This window comes from Lagenorhynchus albirostris, chromosome 7, assembly GCF_949774975.1.
Source record: "Lagenorhynchus albirostris chromosome 7, mLagAlb1.1, whole genome shotgun sequence".
Taxonomy (NCBI): Eukaryota; Metazoa; Chordata; class Mammalia; order Artiodactyla; family Delphinidae; genus Lagenorhynchus; species Lagenorhynchus albirostris.
In genome coordinates this window covers 70,650,499-70,665,847 of record NC_083101.1, presented here as the reverse complement: position 1 = coordinate 70,665,847, position 15,349 = coordinate 70,650,499, and the positions used below count along the sequence as shown (strand labels likewise).

The window sequence follows — 15,349 nt, the reverse complement described above, 5'->3', positions numbered from 1 at the left end:
AATCTCTGATTAGATTTTCAAAAGAAATTCACATATCAAAAGGAGTTAAGAACCACTGCATAAAGTGGTTCACAGTCCGACACACTTCATTTCAGCTGGCAAGAGTATAAAACCTTCACCATGGGGCTACAACACGAACCATTTTCTCTTACAGTCTGGAAAAAATTAAGCGTTTCTCCAGCAATGACCACAGACCAACAAAGAAGGTTGCCTGAAATCAACCCTATGCGACCATCTAGAACTAAAATTTAGTTTTACTGGACTCAGCAAAGCCACTTCCGTTTCAAAAATGCAGTGTGGCAGACAGACCCTAGGGTGGTCTTCATTTTCATGCTCTGAATAATTCCTTCCTTCTCGACTGTGGGCGGACCTGAGATGCTTTCAACCAACAGAACACAGCGGAAGGTGCTGGGAGTCACTCCCATGATCAGGCCCCAGCCTGCCAGCATGCACTACGTGGCCCTCCTGCTGGCCTTGCAGCAGTAAGCTGCTGTCTTGTGAACTGCCCACGGGGAGGGCCACAAAGCAGGGAACATGGACAGCCTCTAGGAGCGGACGGCCTCCGTCCTTCAACCCTGAGGAACTGAGTTCTGCCAACTCCTACATGAGCTTGAACGAGGACCTGGAGCTCCAGATAAGAACAAGCACTTAAGTATACCCATGTGACACAATATTTACTTGTGTGACCCCGAAGAGGACCCAGATGAGCTGTGCCCACACTTGGGTTAGCTGGAAACTGTGGGATGATGTATGCTATTTCAGGCTGCTAAATTTGTGGTCATTTGTTATGCAGCAATAGAAAGCTAATACATGCAGTCTGACTAATTTCTAACTGTGTGATAAAATGACTTGCTCTTCTCTTTAGGGAACAGCACGAGCCTTGTCAATAAGGCAATAAGGGTGTAGACACCACCGAGAACCCACTTCAGTGACCCGAAACCCACTCCCCACAAATCTAGAACTATTACTACACAAGGGGTCATGAATGAAGCAGTTTTTCTCGATCTTGTTAACTAGAAGATAAAAGACAGAAAAGAACAAAAGAAAACATTTCCTCTTGCAGCTAGAACTGAAAGCAGAGCTTCAAGTTTAGTCAAATCATTGCATCACTCATTGGATTGTTCTAAACCTTTTCCCAACCTAAGGGGGGATAGGCAGGATCTTTAATCTCCAAAGTCAGTAAAACCTACCCTGAAACTGTAAGCGATAAAGATGACTCAGATGCTATGGCTCCACCGACACATTAAAAACTCATACCTGCATCATGACTCTTTTCATAATTTAAGTTAAATTTAAAATGTTCTTTAGTAGTAACATTCAAAAGCTTGAAATACGTTACCTTGCAAGAAGGACGCAATCAACATTCTTTATCTTCCCCAAAATTAAGGCATCAGAAGGCTGCACACAGTGAAAAATGGTTACAAGTCAGTGATTTAAAAACACATATAGAAACAATCAAAAAGCTGCCATTTCAATTGTTCATCTGTAGTAGGAGTCATAGAAACTTGGGGTCTGAGGGTATATTTCAAAGAAGTGAAAGAGTCTCGATTTGATGGATCAACTTAGTCACTCAATATTTACTGAGCCCTCTCTACCAGTACAGAGATTCGTAAGACTTAGAAGCGTGCGTGGGTAGGTACCATTTAGTAAGATCTATTTGTAGCAAGCACCCCTGGGGACTCTGATGCCACACTGATCATACACAGATGTGTCAAGGCTATTTGGCAGGTTTAAGAACAGGTGTGAGAGTGAAATGCAAAAGGAATAGGAGGCCCCTATCAGGGAATTTAAGAACTCAGCACTGGAACCGTTTGCTGTGTTAACCAGGTCTAAGATGGCCACAAGATGACCTCAGGTAATGGAGGAAAAAGTCTGAGAACCTAGGAAGTTAAGAAAACATGAGGCTAAGAAGTGAACAAGCTGACAGCAGGACTTGGAGGATACCGGATCAAATCTAAGGACTTGGCTGAAAAGGAGGGTTTGGTTGGGATTGCCAAATACAGGGATCTTCGTAGGAGGATCAGAGGAACCACAGCATTTGGAAGTAGCCCTATGGAGTTAGGAGAAGGCAGACACCCTCACCCTAGCTGGGAGAACTAAACAGCCTCCTTTTAATAGAAAAGGAGGAGTGTTTTATTTCCAATTCAGTTATGCAGTTGTGTTCTCATTCCCCCCAAAATCCCCCTTTGGGCCAGGGCTTACTAAGAAAAGGCCATTAGATATCTCCTCCCATTTGTTACAGACTGTAGTATGACCGATAGGCCCCAAATTAGAAGCTGATTTGAATGCAGTGATCTGGAGAGTACAGTTCCTGTGTTTGAAATGAGCATCTGGCTTCTAGGGATATAATTAAGAAATTATTTGTACACATTTAAAAGCCATGTTCTCAGTCGTCAAGTCCAAGGCAATCTCAGGGATACTGTCTCAGTTGGCAGAGCCCAGTAACAGAAACTCCTGGCCTCTCTCAGCCTGGGGCAGGCAGCCCTGTGCTGCCAAGACAAAAGCAATTTAAAAAAATTTTTTAACTTAAAAATCAAGCCAGGAAGGAGAAAGAAAAAAGCTAGTATGTCTCCACTAACTGGATATTAACCTTGCCAAATGGAGTGTCCACATATTTTTCGGTTCTTCCTTCTAAGATTTCTGGATCATCCAGGCCTGTCCCACCAATTATTCCAATCTGAAGGAGACAATAAAAAGATATCACATTTGATCAGTTTGCAGTAGAAACAAAATCACTATTTTAAGCAAATTCGTTTATCCATACTCATATGCTCTTCTCCATTCCTGGTAAGCCCTAGTTATTTTAAAAATCTGAACATTCCTGAAAAGCAATCATTTATTCAGCAAACATTCGAAAGCCTTCTATATTCCAGAAATAACCAAAGCATGAGTCACCTTTTCGGACTAAATCACATTTTTGCTGACTATCTAAATAACAAATTAGCATGGAAATGTACTTCAACTAGTTTAAATCATAAAGCCAAACCTAAAAATAGGTAAATATGGTTGGAGAAAGTACTTTCTAACCAATTTTATTATCTCTACTAAATGCGTGATGGAATAAATGTTCAGAAAACAACTAGGATAGAAAATATTCAGCATTTCCATTTGGTAAGGATTTCTCCTCATTACCGCACTTGATAAAGAAACGAGAGATTTTCTTTCCTATGCCACTAAAATCAGAGCTGTAAGGGATCACAGATAGAGGAATCTGGAATAGCATGAAAAGTTAACCTCTATATTTATGAAATCCAACTGTCATTCATATACATGTAAATGTAAGTAAGTAATTCAAAGGTCTGTAGTTCCAAATTATTTTCAAGTGTCTTATTGCATTTTCCAGACATTAACTTAATTGTCCTCGTCTTCAGGAAGTAATCTGAGTCTAAAAACCCTGATATTACCCTATAGAGTTAATCTAATTTGATGATTAAGACACCTGAACAAAAACAATTACAAAGATAACTAAATATATTAAATAAACTGTTAACTAAAAATGAAATAACTGAAATCATTAGGAAGGTTTCCCTGGGTTGATACTTCCTAAAGGAAAAATACTATTTAAATTGTCAGCAACAGGCTACAGAGATGAACTAGAAACCTAATAAAAAGTCACCTGAGCATTTTTTTTCAATGAACAGCTTTAAATCTATTGTCACTTGAGTAAAATTTCTACTCAGCGGAAGTAGCTCCTTGAGAACAAAACTCCAAAGTTAAAAATTAACTGAACATCTGAATTAAATAATTTTGAGATCAGGTTACAAAGTTGATTTATACTAGTATGTGGGAAAATAGTTACCTCTCTGGCCCTATTTCCTAGAAAAATAAATCAACGAAATAAGAAAAAGGGCGATTGAGTAAGATTTTTACAAAGAACTGCAGGTTACATGATTTAGTACTTGGAAAGCATCTCACGACTTCCTCAAGTGGCTAAACCAGTTTTTGAAGTTGCTGCCACCTTGTGGTACATTGTTGAAACCACAGCAGGTTACATATTCTACAGCAAGTCAACATTTTTCTTTGTTACAACTTAACATTGTAGGTAAAGACTAATCAATACAGGACTGCAGTTTTCAAATCAACAGAAGTGTTCACTTAAGTCAGTGGGTTTAAATTCATTTCAGTTCAGTAGAAATTTTTAAAATCACACTATTTTATGAAATCCTAACCCATCCTCTAGCTGGTGTCTTTATCATTTCATGTAAGGCCGAAGCACCACAGATCATAGTTGGGATGGGGTAGGGGGTGCAATGAACTGTCCAGCCCATGTCATCACCTCAGACCGCCGAACTGAGTTGCTGACTTTGAAATTACTCTCAGCCTACCCCCTGGGGACTCTACTACTCATGGAAACGTCTGGTGTTTTTTTGCTTCCTTTTTTTTAAAAAAATACTACCACCCTGACTTGGCTGTTTCTGGCCGTTCCCCTGGGCCATGGCATCTCACATTCTGGATCTAACACTGGACTCAGACTCGTATATACAAAACAAACCAGACTTGGTTTTGAAACCACCCTCTGTTTAGGCAAGCCAGCCCAGCCTCACAGCAGTGAATAAGAAATGCCAGTTGGGGTCTTGCTGAAGTTCAGTGCCCTGGAGCCCACCCTCAGCAGCCCCAAGCTTCAGCCCAAACCACTCTGGCTGCATGATGACCATGCACTGGGTAGCTGCTAACTCAGCCCTCAGTGAGGAATATTTAGTACTGGGTGTGAAAACAAGAGCCGTTACAGCTCATCAGAAAGGCCAGGATGTGTTCTCTGGCACTGGAGTTATCTGCAGGAGAGCCCGTCCAGTCAAACTGGCTCAAGCTGTTTCTCAAAACCCATATCTTGGAAGGGACACAGGACAAGTGTAGCAACTGAGTACAGCCACACCAGGGAACTCAATCCCTAACCTTTTTCTTGCTGCAGACGGAAGCCAGCAGTGCCAAGATATGGCAATGTCGCCACCTGCTGGCTCCATGGTAAAGTATAACTATGGGACGAAACTCCCAAGCACCAGTGGCCTGTCATTCCCCTCCAGCCTCTAAATTCAAATGGTCAACTCAGTACCTGCCTTGATAAAGTAACTGTGTCTTTTCATTTACATGTCACAGGCACTGTGGCCAAGTTCTCCAGGGGCCTTACCTCATTTAATTTTCACAACCACCCTGTAAGATGGGCCCTATAGTGTAACACCCATTTTATAAAAGAGGAAAGAGAAACACAAAACTTAAAAGAAATTTGTCCAAAGAGCAAATTATAAAGAGCAAAGCTGGGATTGGAACACAGGTCTTTCATACTCAACCACTATGATGTACTACCTCCCAGTATCCCCTGGAATCCTTGATAAACACCACAACCTATTAGAAATTTGTCTCCATGTTATGAAGAAACTGATCCTCAGAGTTCAAGTTCTGGACCAAGGTCACAGAGCAAGCATGGAAACAGCAACTCTGGGCACCTGAGTGAACCACCTTGGAAGGGAGGGGGCTGTCCATGCATGATCTCATGCATACTTACCAGGCTTCCTAGGCCAGAGGCATCGCCCTCAGTCCAAGCAGTCCTAGGAATGCTTAGGAAAAGTGTTCAAGGTCTGAGATGGAATTTCTGGGCCAATTCTGCCCAGCCAGGACTTCTTCACTACACAAGATAAAGTTCTGAAATAAGGACCCCCTGGTCCATCAAGGCCATTGCTAGATTTTAACAGCAAGTTGATTCATCCCACACTTTTCCACTTGCAGACCACCAAGTCAAACTCCTCAAAAAGAAGAGATGGTTTGACTTCCTCTCTGAGACTGTGTAAGCATTTTATCTAAATGTTGGCTTACCCAGCCAGAATGGTTACTTCCAACGATGCCAAAAGGGTTTACACCAACCCCTACCCTGTGTCCACTTCCCCTGGTACCAGCCACAGGAGATTTCACATACCCCACTTGGTTTCAACAGCCGCTCACCATCACTTTATACTACATGGAGGAACCTAGCACCCCATGAAGTGGAGAATTTCATTCTTTTCTTATGGCTAATATTCCATTGTGTATATATATACCACTTCTTTATCCTTTCATCTGCTCATGGGCACTTAGGTTGCTTCCATCAACATTTGCTATTTGTAGACTTTTTGATGATAGCCATTTTGACAGGTGTGAGATGATCTCATTGTGGTTTTGATTTGCCTTTCTTTGATGATTAGCCATCATCAAAGGGCAGGATTTGACTATTTTTGGAAATAGAGTCTTTGAAGAGGTAATTAAAATTAAATGAGGTCTTGGTGGGGGGAGTGCTAATCCAAAATAACTTCAGGTTCAGAACATCTGTAGTTTTTATTTAACCAACCTCTCCTTGCAAAGTCAAGATATTATTCTAATGGGCAGACACCCTCTTTGAAGATACAGTTCACTTCCGGAAGTGGTCAGTGACTTTTTGAGGAGGATTTTCCTCAAAGCTTACTGTACTCTGTAGCACTCTCCTTCACTTGTGGAAGAACATAGGATTCTTCCTGGTGCTCCTCCTGGGTCAGCTGCTGGATAGTAGAATCCCCAGGGGAGCTTTCAGTACCAAAGCCCAGGTCCCAGATTCCAGATATTCTAATTGAGCAAGACAGAGTTGTTATTTTTCTTAAAGCTCCTCAGGTGGTTCTAATGTGTAGCCATAATTGAGCACCCTTGCTCTAGGGCCCAGATCATCAATTTCTAAAATCTGGGCTAGCTGAGCATCATAGGCTGAATAATGGCTCCTGCAAGAGAGCCTGTCAGCATTCTAATTACGAGAACCTGTGCATGTTACCTGTGTGATTAATGACTTTGAGATGGGGGGATGATTCTGGATTATCTGGGTGGACCCTAAATGTAATCACAAGGGTCCTTTTAATAAGGTCGAATGAGGAAGAAGGCGATGTGATGATGGAAGCAGGGGGAGAAAAGGCGATGTAATGTAGGGCCCAGAGCCAAGGAACGCTGGTGATCTCTAGAAGCCGGAAAAAGCAAGGAAACATTCTCCCTTAGATCCTCCAAGAGGACCTGCCCTACTGACATCTTGATTTTAGCTCCATAGGACTCATTCTGGACTTGTGACTGCTAGAATTGTTAAGCGACTACACCTGTGTTGTTCTATGCCATCCAGTTTGTGGTGGTTGTGAGAGCAGCCAAGGAAACTAGTTCACTAAGAAACACCTGAGGAACTTGTTAAAAATGCAGATGCCCAGCCTTTTCAAAGCTCCATGGCCAATGGTTATCACATTTTAGCAGGTACCTGAATATACTGAGGCTCTTGAAAATCCAATTTGCTGCCCACCTCCCTATTTCAGATTCAGCAGGATTGGGGAAGGGCCCAAGAATTTGCATTTCTAACAAATTCCCAGGAGGGTGCAGATGCAGCACAGGCTTTGAGAACTACTGCTTTAGATGCTTTTGAGGCACAGACTAGAATACCATGATTATAATCACAATCAAAAAACCTTCCTCAGGGATTTCCCTGGTGGTGCAGGGGATAGGAATCCGCCTGCCAATGCAGGGGACACGGGTTCAATCCCTGGTCTGGGAAGATCCCACATGCCGCGGGGCAACTAAGCCTATGCGCCACAACTACTGAGCCTGAGCTCTAGAGCCCATGAGCCACAACTACTGAGCCCACGTGCCACAACTACTGAAACCTGTGTGCCTAGAGCCCGTGCCTCACAAGAGGAGCCACCTCAAGATGAAGCCCGCGCACCACAATGAAGACCCAAAGCAGACACACACACACACACACACACACACACACACACACACACACACACACACACACACACACACACACACACACACACACACACACACACACCTTTCTCAAAGTAACAACAGCAAAAAAGCCCCCATCTCTGTTTTTCTCTGCTGCTCAGGACACCAACCTGGCTGCTGCTTCATCTCCTCACCAGGCGGTCTCTGTCTCAGGGATTTACAGCCCAGGGGTCCTCAACCAAGTGCTGAGGCTCTCCTGAGAGGTGCCTGGAAATCCACGGGGAAATTTCTGGCTGCCACAATGACTGGAGGGAGTGCTACCAGCATTTTGTGGGGAGAGGGGACCCAGGATGTGTTCTATGTCCTACAATGCTCAGGACAGTTATACTAAGGGAGGAATTGTCGTACCCCAAATGGCATTGTGTCTCTAGGCAAAAAATGAAGGCTCATTGGTCATTTGGTTTCTGACTGGGGCCTGTGGGTTGTCCACCAGTTTCTGAAGGTCACTCAAGGACTTTCAGTGTGAAGGCCTTTGCTGGCCGCACTCAGCCATCGAAAAGGAGAGTTTCAAAGGCCTGTTCTCCACAGTCTAGACTTGCCCGTCCCCCTTAATATTGATACCATTTTGTTTATAGCCCACTACCCAACTATGATGGGACCATATCCCCTCCTTGTCATAGCAACCATGTAAACAAGAGTTATTTTTAATCCCTCAGAGTAAAAGCTGGGCAGCTGCCTAGGGGAGCCATGGCCCATTACAGGAGCCCTCCAGAATGCCAGAGATCCGGTTCAGCCCTCTGCATGGCCAAGCATGCCACTGCCCGTGGCTGTTGCCGGAGGACACTGTCTCCCTGAGGTCCTCCCAGACAGTGGCTGCTACTAATACTATGGGAGAGTATCCACTGGGCATTCGGCAAGCAGCTTGCTTCATGCAAACACTCTACACTCCCCCTTCCTTAAGGCTGCATGGCCTTTGTCAACAGAATAAAACAGGGCACAGGGACCACATGTCAGATTTCAGAAATGGCTCACAACATGTAGTTGGCGGAATGCCAGGCTCTAGGCCAATTCTATCACTACCTAGGTCCAACTATAATTCTGGACTCCTTAGGTGACCTTTCTGGGCCTCAGCTTTATGTCCACAAAAAGAGGTTTGTGTGGTTATATGGTCTTAAGGAACACTCCAGCTCTATATTTTATGATCTGGGGATAGGATATGGTTTCCATTAGCTTATTTTGCTCTGGACACTAGCAGTTCATGTTTTCTATATAGGATGTTGCCTCAGCAGTCTGGCAGAAGTGGTGTAGGAATCATGGATTTGCAACAGCAAAATTATCACCTGTTCTAACCCCAAAAAGAGAAATCAGCAGGCAGGCCTAGCACTATTTGTACCTATTAATTTTATATTCAGCAGCTGGCCAAGAACAAAAATGTACATCATTCAATATTTACATCAGGGCTCTGATCACAGTGCCCATTCTGCACTTAAATGCACTGCACTAATCTTACAGGGAAACTGTGGTAGGGAGAATGCAAAACCAGGTTAAAGTGAGACTGTTTTAAATACCACCGCTCTCTATTTTTAATGTCACTTTAAGTGTATTCCTGTAAAGGAAAGGCAATAGTTTCCTGCCTGCCCACTGAAAACTGTGGCCTATCATAATTTAATTTTTGGAGAAAAGATGTTCAAAATTAATCTCATCTCCCTCACTCAGAAGCACTACCATTTAATAAGTTTCAGCCATGTGCTAGAAAGACAATACAATTCTAACGTCCCAGCAAACCCTGCAGTAATGTTCCCATTTTACTGAAATGAAAAAGAGCTTCATAAAAATTCTGCTTTGTTCTCCATGACTGATAAGGAAGAGGCATTCTACAATATTTGTTTAATGCAAGATTCTTTTCAAAATGGCAAAGGGAATACAGTATCTAAATGTGACTGCAACTCTCCCCAACCCACCCCCTGATATCAAGTGTCTGAAAGCTGCAAGGGCCTACTAAGCTAATCACTCTGGTTGATTACACACTGATCTCAGAGATTTGCCTTCTCCAGGGGGAACTGAACACAAAACGCGGAGTCAAGAGAGAGACTTGAAGGCGACGGGCCTTCCTATCTCACGGCCAAGAATTTCTAAAGCCAAACAAGTCAACTGAGTTTTTAGCTGATCATAAACAGCCTGGAAGAGATCTTAACTTTGATCCTGTTTATTTCTGTGGACTGGAATTCTACAGTCTCTCCCTGCGAGACATCAACCAGGAAGAAGTGCGTCAAAGCCCCAGGGAAACTTGTTGGAATCCTCGGAACTCGTGCCCTCCTCCGGCCAAAGCTCCCACTGCACAATGATGCCTTGTACCGAGACCTGTGAGGACCAAGGGCACAAGGAAACTGATCCCTAACTTTCAAGGTTGCCAGCAAAGCAGTTTAAAGCCAGAGGCCTCCAGAGAGTGGCCCAGCATTCCTATACTCCATTTCGGTGTTGTAAAAAACTCTCAAGAGTTCCTAAAGCAGAGAAGGCCTAAGTTTAGAACACACAAAAAAGCCGGAAGCTTGCAAAAGAGCAAGCATGCAGTTTTCCCACGTGGGCCGCGGGCAGAGAGCCAAGTCAGAGCGGAAGCTTTGAAGTCGGTCAGGGCTCAAGGAGTCCGTCTCGGCGGTTGCAGGTACCCACCCACCTGGCACACCCGCTAGCCCCTGCCAGACGCATCTGCCCAGAAAGGTGCTCGGGAAGGGTTGGGCGCGGGCGCAGCACCGGTCCGCTGTCCCTCTCTCTTAAGTGCTTGCCTACCCGCTGCGCGCTGCGGATGCAGCTGAGACCAAAGGTTGGGGGACGACTCTGCAATTGTTCCCTCTCCCCCGCTCGCCGCCCCTGGGCTAACCGGCCTCAGACCCTCCCCGCCGCGGCGGGGGCGCACTGGCTGGGCGCACGGCCCAGAGGCGCGGTCCTCCCGAGCGGGAGCGGGATCGTACAGGGCACGGAGGACCGCAGCAGCCGGAACGACTAATCTCACCTTCACGGCCGCGGGAGTGGCACCTGAGGCCATGGCTGCGCGAGGAAGGAGCGACGGCCTCGGGCGGGGTGGAGACGTGCAGCGGCGGAGCGAAGCGGTTTCAGGCGCTGGGCCCGGGGTTGACCAACGAGGTCCCGGGGGCGGCTGTGGCTCCTCCTCTTCCTCCCCGGGACAGCTGGATTGGCTGCTGGTGTGGGCTCTCCCCCGCCACCCCCCCACCTCAATTTGAGGTTCCAGTGTCCCGCCCCGTTTGCGGACCTTTCTGGTTCTCCGTTGATTTTTTTTCGACCCCCAGTTATAACTAACGGGCTCATGATAGTGAGAATAATGGAGACCGCTGATTGAGTACTTATGTTGTTCCAGACTCTGTGCTTTGCACTTTAATCAGCTCCGTTAACCATCACAAGAACGCTACAAAGAAGGAAGAGCAGCACTCCGGCTCCGCCTCGTCTCAGCTGCAAGCTCGGCCTTATCTGTAAAACCAGGCCCATTCTCGGTGCAGAAGTTCTCGCGGGAGGGAAAATCGTGGAGAGGAGGGAACAGGCTCTTCGCCAAGGTTACCTCCAGCTGCTAACGCGGGGCGGGGCGCGGTTGGCTCTTCTTATCACCGTGACCCAACCGGGGGTTTGCTCCTTTCTGTTAATTCGTGGGGGACAGAGCAGGGGAGGGGTTGACCCAAGACTCAGGGATGGCAAAAAGAAAATAAACAGAGTAACGTGCTGCTGGATAACCTTTCTGACCTACAAACTCTGGCTGTTTGAGGTCAGGCTTTCAAGGGGATAAAATATTACCTAACTCCCAGCCTGGGTCAACAGGGCCGGGGCCATCTTTAACCTTACCCACACCAGCCAAAATCCAAGCCAACTAGATTTCAGAATCCAGACTCATGTATTCATCACTCAGCACTGGCTGGTCACCCACCCCCCACCCCCCACCCCCGTTATACCAGGCCTTCACTGGGATAATCCCTTACTCTCAAAATCCCCATCCCTTCTCTACTGGGATAATCCAATTTAAACTCCCTGGATGGATTAAACTCTTCAACAAAATGCTGGGTGACAGTGATGTTCTGATATACAGAAACTTTGCAGATTACTCTGGGGGTGGGAGAATGGCTGTGGAAGGGTAGACTTTCCTCTTTCCCTATAGCAGTAAAACACTGAAACACGATGCAAGCATAATTTCATTCAAAACATCACTGGGTGCTTCCTGTATACTGTTCACTTAAACAGTAAAGACTTTCACTCTCTCCTTATCATTTGCTCTAGGTTTAAATTTTCTTGCAATGTAATTTTTCTTCTATTTCTTTTAAGTCATAAAATGAAATAGCAAAGAATAAAAGTAGAAGATTGGGGTGCTCCTTTGAAAGAGCAGGAGGCTGGGAGTTCCTCCCAAATGTAGTTTCCTAGGAGCCTGTCTGCTGCTTGTCCTATTGTTGGTAGCCCACTACTCAGAGGGGAACCATTGCAGGGACACAGATACTTGGGTTTTATGGCTGCTTCACAATTAGGGGATCTTGACCAACTTATGTGCTTTAATGTGACCAGCAAGTCCAGTTTCTACTCAGCACTGCCTCCCTGCGGAGAGTTAGTTAGACCCTGTAAACAAGTTAAATCCTGTAAGCATTAGAAGACCCCTAGACAAAGAAGGAGTTGGAAACCTGGAATGGTTAAAAACAAAATTCAACTGAGTAAATTGGAAGTCTGACTAGCTTTATTAGGCAATTCATAAGGGCAGCATCCCACCTAGCTAGAACTAGAGCGCTCTCAGAAGTGTTGTACACAATGGAAGGTTTTTATAGGAAGAAGGATGGGGCAGGGAGCTATTAGAAAAAGAAAAGAAATGATTATTTTTAGGCCAGGACATCTTTTTGGATGGAAAGGACCAGCAAGGGTTTTATCATGCATATTGCCTCTTCTTCCTCTGTAGTGGGGGAGGGGAGGAGGGAGAGATGGATGGAGAGGACCCTTGTGACAGATTACCTCATTGGTGCTGATCAGAAAATTTCAAACTATTTCTGAGGAAGGTCGAAACTGCGGTTAGGTTAGGTATTGAGTCTAATTTTGGTTTCATGGGCTTTTAGCACAAGCAAGTGATGCCATTTTGGGCTTGTAGTTTTCTTTTTAACAGGGCTAAACTGGACTTCTGGACTTTTCTACTTTAAATTTCAGGACAGGGCTCAAGCATTTGCTCTTGAACTTGTGATGTCTGTGAAGGGAACAGTGTCCCAAGTCTGGTCTGGTTTTTTCAGTGATGTAATTTATAAGCCATTTCTGGGAAGAAATGAGCATTTCTAGACAAAATTTAAACAATTTTTTAACTTCTCAGAAAACAGGCACCCACCCACCAGCTGACTGTAAGGCACTATTTTGTTCTTTGTGTATGGGCCATGGAGTTCAAGACAAATTGATCCCCCTTCCAAGGGGACTCTAGCAGTTTTCATCATTATGCATTTTGAGAAAAGAGCATACAAATATTAGAAGCATGGGACTGGCCTGCTGTAGGTAATTTGAACTGACAACAACCACTGTAGAGTTTTCTTAATAAAAGAATCGATTGTAGAAGAACATGTCAAATTAAGTTTTCAGAAAGTTAAAAACATTCAAACAAATAAATAGTTGGCACATGTCAGAGATGTATTTAACTCATTAATAAAGGAACCAGCAGGATGACAAAGCTGATTCAACGGAGGATGTAAGATGCTGCAGCAGCAGAAAAGAGAATGTTAGAATAAGATGGAAAAATTAGATACAAAACTGGTATATATTTTACAAGGCAATAAACCTCTAGCCTTCGGGGTTATCATGTCTGTGAACAGATACCACCTGCATCTTCAACTTCGAAAAAAGATTGTCACTTATCTATCTTAACAAGCAAGATATCAACCACCAGAGTCTGAACGCTTATCAGTAAGAAACAATAAAACAAAGTTACAGCCCTCAGGTAAAGGGTCTGCAAACCTTGCCTACAAAGAGGCAAAAATTGAGGAGTGTGTGAAACTCAAAAACATAAACAATATCTGATTGAATGAGCCTGGCTGTATTCCAGTACAACCTTATGGATGCTTAAATTTGAATTTCATATACTTTTCATATGTGACAAAATATTAATCTTCTTTATTATTTTTTTAAAATCTTTATTGGAGTATAAATGGTTTACAATGGTGTGTTAGTTTCTGCTTTATAACAAAGTGAATCAGTTATACATATACATATGTTGCCATATTTCTGCCCTCTTGCGTCTCCCTAGCTCCCACCCTCCCTATCCCACCCCTCTAGGTGGTCACAAACCACCGAGCTGATCTCCCTGTGCTATGCGGCTGCTTCCCAATAGATATCTATTTTACATTTGGTATTGTATAAGTGTCCCTGTCGCTCTCTCACTTTGTCACAGTTTACCCTTCCCCCTCCCCATATCCTCAAGTCCATTCTCTAGTAGGTCTGTGTTTTTATTCCTGTCTTACCGCTAGGTTCTTCATGACATTTTCTTTTTTCTTAAGTTCCATATATATGTGTTAGCATATGGTATTTGTCTTTCTCTTTCTGACTTACTTCACTCTGTATGACAGGCTCTAGGTCTATCCACCTCATTACAAATAGCTCAATTTCGTTTCTTTTTATGGCTGAGTAATATTCCATTGTATATATGTGCCACATCTTCTTTATCCATTCATCCGATGATGGACATTTAGGTGGTTTCCATCTCTGGGCTATTGTAAATAGAGCTGCAATGAACATTTTGGTACATGACTCTTTTTGAATTATGGTTTTCTCAGGATATATGCCCAGTAGTGGGATTGCTGGGTCATATGGTAGTTCTATTTGTAGTTTTTTAAGGAACCTCCATACTGTTCTCCATAGAGGCTGTACCAATTCACATTCCCACCAGCAGTGCAGGAGGGTTCCCTTTTCTCCACACCCTCTCCAGCATTTATTGTTTCTAGATTTTTTGATGGTGGCCATTCTGACTGGTGTGAGATGATATCTCATTGTAGTTTTGATTTGTATTTCTCTAATGATTAATGATGTTGAGCATTCTTTCATGTGTTTGTTGGAAATTTGTATATCTTCTTTGGAGAAATGTCTATTTAGGTCTTCTGCCCATTTTTGGATTGGGTAGTTTGTTTTTTTGTTATTGAGCTACATGAGCTGCTTGTAAATTTTGGAGATTAATCCTTTGTCCATTGCTTCATTTGCAAATATTTTCTCCCATTCTGAGGGTTGTCTTTTGGTCTAATTTATGGTTTCCTTTGCTGTGCAAAAGCTTTGAAGTTTCATTAGGTCCCATTTGTTTATTTTTGTTTTTATTTCCATTTCTGTAGGAGGTGGGTCAAAAAGGATCTTGCTGTGATTTATGTCATAGAGTGTTCTGCCTATGTTTTCCTTTAAGAGTTTGATAGTTTCTGGCCTTACATTTAGGTCTTTAATCCATTTTGAGCTTATTTTTGTGTATGGTGTTAGAGAGTGATCTAATCTCAAACTTTTACATGTACCTGTCCAGTTTTCCAAGCACCACTTATTGAAGAGGCTGTCCTTTCTCCACACTATATTGCCTCCTTTATCAAAAATAAAGTGACCATATGTGTGTGGGTTTATCTCTGGGCTTTCTATCCTGTTCCATTGATCTATATTTCTGTTTTTG

The 15,349-nt window shown here is 43.8% G+C and overlaps 1 protein-coding gene across 1 annotated transcript in view; it reads right to left on the bottom strand.

Annotated features, from left to right (window-relative positions):
• The window catches only part of MTAP (methylthioadenosine phosphorylase), a 37,573-nt gene extending 26,711 nt beyond the window's left edge, over window positions 1–10,862 (bottom strand). Inside the window, exons 1-3 of the mRNA XM_060155174.1 lie at window positions 10,709–10,862; window positions 2,591–2,677; window positions 1,340–1,398 (exon numbers count right to left, since the gene is read on the bottom strand). Of these exons, the coding sequence (XP_060011157.1) occupies window positions 1,340–1,398; window positions 2,591–2,677; window positions 10,709–10,741 (179 nt within the window). The 5' untranslated portion in view covers window positions 10,742–10,862. The remainder of the gene's footprint in view (window positions 1–1,339; window positions 1,399–2,590; window positions 2,678–10,708) is intronic.
• Between the last annotated feature and the right edge of the window lie 4,487 nt (window positions 10,863–15,349).